The sequence below is a fragment of the Nesoenas mayeri genome, assembly GCF_963082525.1.
Source record: "Nesoenas mayeri genome assembly, chromosome: 7".
Lineage (NCBI taxonomy): Eukaryota > Metazoa > Chordata > Aves > Columbiformes > Columbidae > Nesoenas > Nesoenas mayeri.
The window spans coordinates 40,112,202-40,124,258 of record NC_137551.1 but is presented as its reverse complement, the minus strand read 5'-3'; the positions used below and the strand labels follow the sequence as shown (position 1 = coordinate 40,124,258).

Sequence of the window (12,057 nt, the reverse complement as noted above, 5' to 3'; positions counted from 1 at the left end):
CCAGATAGAAAATACCCCCGTGGTACCCACAGACCCAACAGGGTCATTTCTGCAGCGCAGCGATGCAGAGGAGACGTTTTGCATTAGAATACAGGTAACTTGACTGTGACTGGGAAATCTGATGAGTTCGTACATTCACCTGAAGCCAAGCAACGGCCCCTAATGGAATGCAGACCAGGTATCAATGTGATCCTCAAAAACATTGTCAAATAACAGCAAGAAATACATATAAAGTCTGCTTGGCTTTAAAAGAAATACACAAGCAGGATCACGTCCCTTCACTCACAATAGGAGGAGGAAGGCGTAACGGCCTGCCATTCCTGGTACAAACCTCTTGCAATGCGTTACCCAGCATATGGTAACGCCGCGTTACCCAAAGGCGCACAGACGTTGTTCAGGGTAATACATATGGCAGTTATATCATGCCAGGCTGTGGGGTAAATAATGGCATTGTCCTCTGGATCTACGGGTACAACTCTCACTAAATTAGGCCAACACACGCACCAAGATGCAGTTATTTACGTAACTTAAAAGAAACAAAATAACCCTACAAATCTGGTGTCCTGTTCTATGTATATTTTAATGAAACAGTTGCATATATATTTTCTTCCTCCTTCAATAACCATGTTTAAGTTTGTTGTAACGCGTCATGGAAAACGCAAAACACTCGCTCTTTGGATGACAGCCTCAGGAAGAGCGGGAATATCGCCAAACCATTTCACAAGAAATGGGATCAAACGATAGGAAGTACTGTAATAATTGCAATATAGTGATAATCTCACTCATTTTAGCAGTTTATCTTAGAAAGTTAATGTGTAGTGCGGTTTATTCTGAGGAAGTTTGGATATAATTTTACAGTTATCGCCTCAAAATTGAAGAGCAACTAGAAACACGCACATTTTACTTCCCTTCATTGCGCAAATACGATGCATTTTATCAGCTTAAGTCCTGCATTAAAATGTTTTCCAACCAAACCATTTTCACCCACTGAAACGCCCCGCACAGAGCGGGGCTGCTGACCGTGTCCGTAACACTGACTTGTGCGCCACGATCGGGTCTGGGGGGGGACGCGCGGACGCCGCGTCCTGGCTGGACGGCCCCGGGAGCCCGCGGCACCGCCGCTGTTCGGAACGTTCGGTCACTGACGAGATACAGCAGTTCGAGCAGTCTGGAAAACCTGTTCCTGTCCGCTCCTCAGCAGCCAGCTGTGCAGCCCAGCCCCAGGCTGCCTGTGGCACACGGAACGTGCCTATTTGCGACCATGTTTAGAAAGTAAATGTAGATTTCACGACTAGATCTCTGTGCAAAACTTGGTCTCTCAAAAGCAAGATTTCAAATAGAAAGACAATTACAATATGGAACGAATACTCACCATGGTATGTAATTAACACAGAATATTATGGGGTGAAAACTGAGAATACCACTTAAAATTGACCTTAAGTAAGAACATTCAGGAGTTGATTCAGATTACTTCAGAGGGGAAAACGACAATAATTGCTCTTCCAGGATCACAATGTAAATCTCAGACCCCTAATGAAATCAACAGGAGCTTTGCCACAGAACCGAGCGGAGCTGTCCCTTGCCCTGTACTGCCGAGTTCACCTGCACCGCAGCGCTCTCCACATCACGTCCAGCCTTTAGGACTGCGCAAAGCAGGCAAAGTCAAGCACAGTACGTTTTAGTCACACACATGGACATTACCTTTAGCTTCATTTTCACTGTCAAGGACTACTTTAAATGAATCAGGAGCCAGTGCAAGACCTGCATTTATCAGAAGGGCCCTCTTTTTCCTCACATCATCCTCCTGCTTTCCCCTTTTAGCCTACGGAAAGAAAGGAACGGTTATAAGGTTCACTTTTATTATACTCGTGTTTATCTATCTATCTATCTATCTATCTATCTTATTTGTTTAGAAACGACATTTAAACGGAGTAAACTTGCATGGAAAAGCATCCAAATTAGACAACAAAGCTTCAATTTTCTTTGTCTTAATAATAGACATAAACTCACCAGCGGCTTTCCAGAACTGATTTTAGGTTCCGTGAACAAACCTTGATTTCTGTGAATATCCCAAAACGGTGTGTAGCCGGAATGTCTTTTGCCCAGCTAGCAATCAGTTGCCAACATGATTTTTGTTCAGGTGCTGAGGCACCATAACAGAATTAGATGCAGTAACTCTGGACAATGACTACACTGGGAATTTAGATTGTATTATTTAGTGTCACTTGTAAGTGTGATGTAATGCTGATTTATTAATATTTCAAAGCCAGCTGGGATGTTGAGCTATTTGGCCACTGTTGCCCTCATTAATTAAAACATTGTTCCATGCAATGAAATCTTAACTCTTTTAATTACACAGATAACCTCCCCTCCTCCAGAAACAGGCTCTGAACGCGGCAGGGAACGCTCCTCCGCCGTGACCGGCAGCGCGGGAAGCGGCAGGACCGCGGCAGCCTGGGGCCCTTCGGGGCCGCGGGCCCTGCGCTCCGCTGCGCTGCCGCGAACCTGCCCCGCGCCGACCCCCCCGCACGGCTACCTGTTCGATCAGCAGCGCTGCCCGATCCTCCGGGCGCTCAGGCAACTCATACAGCATGGTGCACAACTGCAGACGTTTCAAAGACAACCTTAAATATTCTTCATACTGCCCGCCGTTGTTTAGACGTAAAGCTTTCTGCAAGTGTTCCACGGCAGCCTCTATTCTGTCGCCATCCTCTTCAATACGAGCTATTTCCATGTGAACTTGGCAACGCAACAAATCCAACATGCTGAGGAATATGAAATTAAATGTAAACCATTAAAATGAGGCAAACTAAAATTAGACCTAAAAATTACCGCGAAGTGAAACTCAATAACTAAAAGCTACTCCAGTATGAAAATATATTCCCTTTTTAGCTCTCTCTCATTTTCACTACCCTGACTTTTTAAATGAAATTACTTAGAAAATACAACTGCATTTTGCTTCCATTAACTCTGCATGAGAACACACAGCCATGAGCAAGCACCACATCTTGTAAACGAACTCATCTTTGTGTATTAGCAGAATTCTTTTCCAGTACCACACTCAAGTTAAGACTTAGGAATGCAAATCAAGTATTTATTAACCCTCAGAGAGACCGGGATGTACTGGAGAGCGGCCACTTCTGCTAAAAGTTCGTGAGGTTTAAGTAGAAGCAAATTGTAACACGGAGCCCGGCTGCCCCGGCTCGGCGGGTGAACACGCTCGCACACACTCGCTGCAGCGGCAGCTGCCCCGGTGCCGCTGACAGTGTCCCAGCCCTGGGGACCCCGGTACCTCTGCCCCAGCACCTCTGACCCCAGTACCTCTGCCCCAGCACCTCTGACCCCCGTGCACCCACGTGTTCAGTGCACAGTGTCCCAGCCCCGGGGACGCCCGGTACCCTCTGCCGCAGCCCCAGGGACCCCCGGTACCGTGTGCCCCAGTATCCCTGACCCCTGTGCACCCACGTGTTCAGTGCACAGTGTCCCAGCCCCGGGGACCCCTGCTCCCCACCAGCACCTCCCGGGGCCGCTCAAGGCAGCCTGGAGCTCTACATGCTGCTGGAGGTTATTTCCAGGAAGAACAACAAGAAATCAGATGAATAAAAGCCACGTTATGAAAAATCGAACAGAGGGCAGGTTTTCATGGCTATCAAACGCCATAGGCCCACGTTAGAGCCAACCTAAGCAAGGATCGCCCTTTACTGCTGACCACAGCACTCACAATTAATGCTACAATCAAAACAAAAATGAAGACAGGTAAATTAATAAGGACAAGTGACTTCATTCAAACTCCAGTAACGAACCACCTTAGAGCTGAGGGCGAGTCTACCGCATCGTTTGGAATATACGGAGAACAAAAGCCAAATCTCTAACCCCAGAAACCTAACCTGCAACCTTCTCCAGAAAAACGGTCGTTACTGACATTCAGTATAAATATCCAAGCTGCATATGCCAATACTGCGCTCTTTATATGGAAAGTATAGGAAATGCTTGAATAATAGTGCAGAAATACAACATAGCAGTTTTACCCATGTGTATATCTGCATCTTCAGGCTTCTGTTTCCTCTTCATACAACTAACGAATTACATTTTAAAACCACTGAAAATACATTCTCACCTTCCTCTGTAACATTTCACCAGAAAGCACCCAGCGTCCCGCTCAGACGCAGGTGACGTCTGCTGTGACCAGCGCTGCCACACGGGTTTTGGTGTTTGTTCCCAGCAGCCAGCCTACGTACAGGTCCAAACTTAACTAGCACCACTAACTCAGGTTCACCTGTTCCACTCACACTAGTGAGGAAGGTGAAGCTATTAAGGAGCAGAAGGCTAAGTACCATGTAACAGCAAATAGAAGAATAAGTCTAAAATAATTATACATTTTCTTAATACTATAGGTTTTTCAACAAAAAGGAGGTATCACTGAAGATACAAAACCAGTACCTTGCAAGAAGTGTCTCATTTGACATGTAATACAGAAGCCATGATGGTTTTTAAAAATAATTTTTAAATTTCATGTTTTTAACAAATAGAAGTCACGTTAACACAACAGTCTAAACCCCGTTCCAACACATTTACTCTAACTGCCGCTTTGGAATTTTCTCACATGATTAACTATTTTCATTTCCTAACAAATTTCAATATTTGCTACAGGCCATTAAATGGCATAAGACTTCGCCTGAAAGAAACATATATTTAAATGATTAATGAGGACATGTAAGCAATATGCAGATGTTCACTTGTCACAAGCTAGCAGAAAACTTTCCAGAGCGTGAGCTCTCAGAGGCTCTGACGCCACCCTGGCCCCGGCGGCAAGCACGCGGGCGTGGAGCGCGGAGCGACCTGTTCTCCTCCAGCGCGGCAGCGAGCGAGAGCAGCGGGTCGCGCAGGTGCCGCCGCAGCCCGCGCTGCAGCAGGGGCAGGCACGCGTTCCACTGGCTGCAACAGGCCGCCCGGAGCGCGCCCGGGTCGCCCGCGGCCACCGCGTGCCGCAGCGCCAGCTCCAGCCTCCGCACCAACGCCAGCTGCACCTACAAATGAAACACTAATTAGCACACGTCGCTAAGGAACGCATGAATGCAACTTCTTACACGATCCTCCAATTTCAACCTTCAGCCTCTATGCAATGGAAAGCAGCCCCTCAGCCAGCCAGCTTCGGGAGCTCCATTTTAAAATGATTTCCTTATTAAAACCTTTTCTATTTTAACAGGCATTGATAACTAAGTGGTATTTCTCTCAGGTGCTGTTACTAGGGATTGCAGGCAGCAGCCTGTCAGCTGCTCCCCATCCTTGTGACCAACAGAAGCCGATAACTGCAGTATCTGTGAATTCAGAAGGGTCGGATCTTCTCTTTAATACTAAATTACAAACGCAGTGTAGGACAGGAAAAAATGAAATATCAATGGCATTTGCCATGCTGTCAATTAAATTCAGTTCCTATCAAATCTCAAAGCAAATCCTTACCTGCAGTAGAGATACTCACTGATTACCCAGTTCTTTTTAGAGGTTACTTGATTAAAATAACGAACTAAATAACCAACTAAAATTTAAAAATCAAACCAAAAAGCTCTCTGTGTACACTGTGGTAGGTGTATTTAGAAATACCTAAGTATCTAAAAATCCTATTTCTTATTTAAACAGTACTAGTAGTGTTTCATATTATGAAGAATTATTATTTATTTTTTTCAAAAGCTGAATGAAATTTCTGAATCCTAAAATAAGAACAGTCAGAGACAGGAGTAGGTTTATGCGCTATCAGTTTCCCTGAAGCATGTTCATACTTTCTATTTTAGGAACTTTAATTGTCCCAGCAGCTGTTCTCAATTGTTCGTGGCATCTGTCTAATCCCATTGATAATATCGACCACTTAGGCTTCTGCTTTCGAGGGTCTCAACTATAACTGAGCCAGCTACCTAGAGAAATAAGAGAAGATCCCCCTCAGTGTCACAATTTATCAGGAACAACCTGCATTCCTCTGACACAGAAATTTGTACGAGATTGCCCATAACACCAACAACAGCTGAGCTGACCTCACGTCCCTACGGGTCCGTTCCAAGCGCAGACGTCCCATGGAAACACCTCCCGTGACCGCTCAGCACGAACCCGGGGGCGCTGCGGCGCCCGCCCCGCGCAGCGCCAGCTGCTGCAGGCGCAGAACGCCCAGGGAGGGGAACGCAACCGCTCGCTACTCGCCCGTTTTCTTCTTGGCAGCCCAACCAGAACGAATATAAAGCTTAACATGATTTCTCACCAGTATAACATAATAAAGACACACGAGCCTAATGTAATTTTCCTCATTTAACAAATTAAAACTTGTACTTTTCTCTCAAAGATAATGTTAAAGAACATACCTCAACAACTCCTTTGGTGTAAGTCATAATTTTAGTGCCAATTTTTTTTGCTTCATATTCACATTCCAGGCATTCTATTTCAATAAGTTTCCCTTGCTCCTATGAAGAATTAATATACAAAATGCTCATTTTGATAATTAAAAAGGAACACAAGGCAGATTAAACCCATGCCATTACACTAATACAGCACCGTACTTTCTTGCTAAAAATCCCACTATACAAGCTAATTAACTGAAACAATGAAGAGGAGAACTTGTTGTTGAATGGATGTAACTTCTTACTAAACCAAAGCTGCAAAATAACTTTACCGAGACTTTCAGAGTCATTCGCTGCCAGACTCCGCACTAAGGACGCCAGGGTACACTTGATTTCTCCTACACTGTGCTTTGACTTCAGTTCTCGTAGATTCTTGCTCACTAATATTATTAAAAAGGTACATGCTTGGAATAAATAAGAGCTAGTCAAGAGAGAAAGGATTCATCTTGATGGGTAATGTAACTTCTGAGAGAAAAAAAGAGGTTAGGTTTTAACAGCTCAGGAAAGATCTGGGTATTAAATCATATAAATCATACGTATGGATCGTCTAAGGTACTTTGTATTTGGTTTCACGTGGGGCAGCAGGGAAAGCCAGACAGCATCGCCATCCATCACTCGTTATGAACTACTGCCAAATCACTGCGCACGACCTGTTAATTTAACATCCCCACGAGTGGAAAACAGATGAGATACTGAAAAACCCAGATGAATGTACAACTGCCACCATCAGGTAACAACAAACGCATAGGGAGATGGAATTGGTGTTAAGGCTGAGAAATCTGTCCGTACTCGGCAAAGCCGAGGCACTGGAACCCCAGACGGATTTCTGCCCTTTGCTGTGGTCACTGTGCAACGGGCCGGGGGACCCAGGGCCGGGCGCCGGGACAGCCCGCGCTGTGCGGAGCGGGGGAGCAGCAGCAGGGCCCGCGTGGTTCGGGGGATCCTGGCGATCCTGCCCGTGCACACGCTGACCCCCCGAGCCCTTGATCTGGGGAACTGAAACGCCTGTTCCGGGGCAGCGCTGTGGGACCGGGTCTGATCTCAGACTCGCGGGAATTTTCAGAAAGAACAGGCCCGAAGCAGCCACCTGGAACACAACTATTCCAGTGCGGATAAGTGAAATTTACTTTACAAGTAACCCGAAGTAGGACCACTATAATAGAAATCTGGAAACGTGGTTTGGAATTTGGCAGTATTTGCCAGTAATATTTCCTTACACGCATATTTCCAATAACTAAAAAATTACTCATGGGTATCATCACAACACAACCAGGCACTTTTTCATACATTTTGGTATCTAAAACATGCTGATTTTCTGCACACAGTGACAAACAGCTGTGTCTCGGTGGGTGGACTTGTTTGGTTGAGGTAGAGTCAGTTTCCTTCATGGCAGCTCGTGCGGGCTGCTCTGGGTTTGTTCTGGAACACAGGGGCGTCGTGGCCCAGCAGCCCCCGCCCAACACCAAGGGCTGTTGTGCCGCTCGCCCCGCAGCGGGCAGGGGGCGCGGGGAGCCGGGGGCGCGCGGGGAGCCGGGGGCGTGCGGGGAGCCGGGGATGCGCGGGGAGCCGGGGATGTGCGGGGAGCCGGGGGCGCGCGGGGAGCCGGGGATGTGCGGGGAGCCGGGGATGCGCGGGGAGCCGGGGGCGCGCGGGGAGCCGGGGATGTGCGGGGAGCCGGGGATGCGCGGGGAGCCGGGGATGTGCGGGGAGCCGGGGATGCGCGGGGAGCCGGGGATGCGCGGGGAGCCGGGGATGTGTGGGGAGCCGGGGGCGCGCGGGGAGCCGGGGATGCGCGGGGAGCCGGGGATGCGCGGGGAGCCGGGGATGTGTGGGGAGCCGGGGATGTGTGGGGAGCCGGGGGCGCGCGGGGAGCCGGGGATGGGCGGGGAGCCGGGGATGCGCGGGGAGCCGGGGATGTGTGGGGAGCCGGGGATGTGTGGGGAGCCGGGGGCGCGCGGGGAGCCGGGGGCGCGCGGGGAGCCGGGGATGTGTGGGGAGCCGGGGGCGCGCGGGGAGCCGGGGATGCGCGGGGAGCCGGGGGCGCGCGGGGAGCCGAGGATGTGTGGGGAGCCGGGGGCGCGCGGGGAGCCGGGGATGCGCGGGGAGCCGGGGATGTGTGGGGAGCTGGGGGAGCGCGGGGAGCCGGGGGCGCGCGGGGAGCCGGGGATGCGGGGAGCCGGGGATGCGGGGGGAGCCGGGGATGTGTGGGGAGCCGGGGATGCGCGGGGAGCCGGGGATGTGCGGGGAGCCGGGGATGTGCGGGGAGCCGGGGGCGCGCGGGGAGCCGGGGGCGTGCGGGGAGCCGGGGGCGCGCGGGGAGCCGGGGATGCGCGGGGAGCCGGGGGCGCGCGGGGAGCCGAGGATGTGTGGGGAGCCGGGGGCGCGCGGGGAGCCGGGGATGTGTGGGGAGCTGGGGGAGCGCGGGGAGCCGGGGATGTGCGGGGAGCCGGGGGCGCGCGGGGAGCCGGGGATGTGCGGGGAGCCGGGGGCGCGCGGGGAGCCGGGGGCGCACGGGGAGCTGGGGGCGCGGCCGGACGAGTGACCCCAGCGACCATGACATCTTGTTCAGAAATAAAACGGGGGGAAGGTTGCGGGGGGGCTGTGCTTGGGACCCGCTGGGCCTCGGCCGGTTTGCCATGAGCAACCGTTTTCACTTGATTCACTTGTCTTTGTTTGGCTTTTATTCTGTCTGTTATCTTTTTTTCCCTTATTTTCCTATTACTATTATTACTTCAAATCATTAAGCTGTTTTTATCTCAGTCCAGTACTTCTCTCACTGTCACCCTCCCGGTTCTCTGCCCGCCCTGCTCAGAGGGGTGCTGAGTGAGTGGCTGCGTGGTGCTCAGCTGCTGGCCGGGGCCACCACAACAGGGAAGGAACAGAAAGAACAAACCTCAGAGCAAGCTGGATGCGGGCACCAAAGGAGCACACACAGTGAGAGATCGGTTATTAGGGAGACCACACAGAATTTTCATCTAAGAACATCGCTACACCTACATTACATTAACTACACTAAAGAAGTGTAAAAATTATGTTAGCAAATAACAAATCAAACAATAGTTTGCTGGGAAATGAATCATTCCTACTAAAGGACTCTGGGCAACGTACAGGAACAAACGCTATCAGGAAAGATCCACAGGAAGGACAGGATCAGGGAGTGTGGTTTGTGGCACAACGTCTCTACGTCTCTCGCTCCAATGGGAACTGCGCTGCCTAAGGTAACAACTTGGTTTGGGTTTGTTTCTTTGCACGGTTTGGAGCTCCCCCTTCCACCAGTCCCCCAGTAACGCTCCAGACAAATGCTCTGGTTTTTCCTCATCAAAATTTGGAGGCATATGCAGTTCTGCAAGGGTGATATTCACGTTCATGTACGTAACATTAGCTGCTTTTAGAGCTTACATCCTAGTGACCCGTCACAATCTCAATGGGTAAACTGCTTAAACCTTCAAAACTCAACAGGCAGCATTTAACTTCCATGAAACTGTTCCACAGGCATCATTTAAAACACATGGGCAAAAATTTACGGTTAACATGTACTGGCCAAAACTAGTCTTGTTAATTACCCTCTTCTACCTGCACCCTACCTTCTGACCTTACACCTTCTCTTTAGCTTTCCATAGATCACTTATCTAAGTAATTATTTACATTAATGAGTATTGAAACAATACAGAGATGGACAGCAATCCCAGAACTATCAGTTTTAGTTTTAAAGTATAATCACAAGGGGGCAGGGTGTTTGTAAAAAAAAAAGGGAAATCAACTGTAATTAACATTAATACTTACGGTAATGCCAGCTCTCTTCAAATCAAGTACACAGTCATGGGCAAGCTCAACACAGTTAACTTCCAGAGAAAAACGAGCTAACTCCAGAATCAAAGGAATCCTTCAAAAACAGGAAAACATCACTTCAGGGAATCTGATATTGCTCTTCTATGGAATTAGAAAAACACTATGTGAAAGTAAATCTGTGCAATATATCTGAAAACTATGAAGTCATCTGAATATTAGAGGATGTGATTATACTATAATAGCAATGCTCTGTTAACAAGGAAAAAAGCAAAACAGTAAAGTTGGCTACATGAAAAGCAGATGATAAACTTCTGTATTTATGGAAAACAATTAGAATACTTAGTATAATTAGTATACTTCTACTGTATTCTCGCACAAACTGCTCCTGAAGAAAATTAAAAATACAGAATGAAATGTATGGAGCACAAAGATGATGAAATAGCAAATAAATACTGCAGGTAATCATGTAAATACAGTGCAGCCAAGCGGCACACAAACCACTCAGACCCGCTGGTCAGTCACTTAGGGACTAAGAACCCACAACGCACACACGGCAGGAGACTGTTCTGCAAGTCTGAATCTCCAGGAATAACCCAGCGAGCACGGCGCGCGGTCTGGGACGGACGTACCGAGATACCTGAACGCCAAAGACGAGCGACCTTCGTGAGTGAAAATGTCCTGTCACTGCCGTATGTCACGGCTGTGACATAACTACTGCAACGGACAGCTCAGTATAGTCTGCATTTCAAAGTGATGCTGAACAACTGGGAAGGGCCCCAAGAAAAGCTAAAAATGAACTGAAGTCTGAAAAGCACTTGTCAATTCTAAGGGCTTTTAAAATCTCCTGTTATCAGCAAGAAAGGTTTATGGAAAGACTTAATCATGTTATACAAACAAATATATGTAAGAAGATATTCGATCTTGGGGTCTTTATTAAAGCATGATAGGACCTTTGTCTTTTTTTAAGATGACCCAGGCGTCAATGCAACACAAACTACTGTAACTGAGCTCTCTCTTCAGCGTCACAGAATTCATCAGAATCTGTGGAAACAGCACCAGCTTCAGCATCACCTGCCCAGGACACGACGAGTAACACTCACTTCGCGCTGAGAACAGCTGCTGGAGGCGCATCGTACTGCTTCAGAAGCACATACACAGAATTCAGATCTGCGGCGGCGTCACTTGGGAGCTCACCTGTGTCCCACTGCCTGCAATACAGTGAGAATCCATCACAATTTTTCACAAGAAGTATTATTGCATTAAAAGTTTGAAATAATTCTCCTAGCTCTAGAACGGATGGCTCGTAGTCCAACGGCATCAGCGGGACACTTTGAAATATGAACGACAAAAATCACAAAGCAAGTCAACAAAACGTCATTCAGTATGCCAGTGAGTTACCGGAGGCAGACAGATGTGAAGCACGAGGAACATTCCAGCGTAACAATTAATATTTCAGACAGTAAATTTTATTCCAGAAGCAAAGAAAAATAGTATGCAAAAGTCCTTTCCTATAACGTCAACATAATATAATCCATTATAACTAAGAAAATAATTAATACTTTTAAAATGGGGAGGTGCTGAGACATTAAAAAAAATAAATGAGATTTTGTTATGAAGTCCAATTTTCAAAATTGTTTTATGCCTGTAAGAAGTTTTACAAGCATTATGCTTCTCATGCTTGCGATCCGCGCATTGTGCTTCAGGTGCCATCTCCCCGCTCCACTCTCCTACACGACCGGTGCAGGAACCGCCATCCGCTGGGAACAAAACGTGTTCCAACCTCTGCAGCTCCCGCAGTGGGAACAGCCGCACGACCACTCCCGCCCCCGGGAGCCCCCACGTTCAGCCGAGGCTGCTCTCCAGACGGCCCGGCACTCGCTGCCCG

The 12,057-nt window shown here is 48.5% G+C and overlaps 1 protein-coding gene across 1 annotated transcript in view; it reads right to left on the bottom strand.

Annotated features, from left to right (window-relative positions):
- CFAP46 (cilia and flagella associated protein 46) overlaps positions 1-12,057 on the bottom strand; it is a 67,104-nt gene that overhangs the window by 50,363 nt on the left and 4,684 nt on the right. The window contains exons 5-10 of the mRNA XM_080348281.1: positions 11,273-11,380; positions 10,167-10,266; positions 6,348-6,446; positions 4,840-5,027; positions 2,537-2,765; positions 1,702-1,822 (exon numbers count right to left, since the gene is read on the bottom strand). Coding sequence (XP_080204407.1) covers positions 1,702-1,822; positions 2,537-2,765; positions 4,840-5,027; positions 6,348-6,446; positions 10,167-10,266; positions 11,273-11,380 — 845 coding nt within the window. The remainder of the gene's footprint in view (positions 1-1,701; positions 1,823-2,536; positions 2,766-4,839; positions 5,028-6,347; positions 6,447-10,166; positions 10,267-11,272; positions 11,381-12,057) is intronic.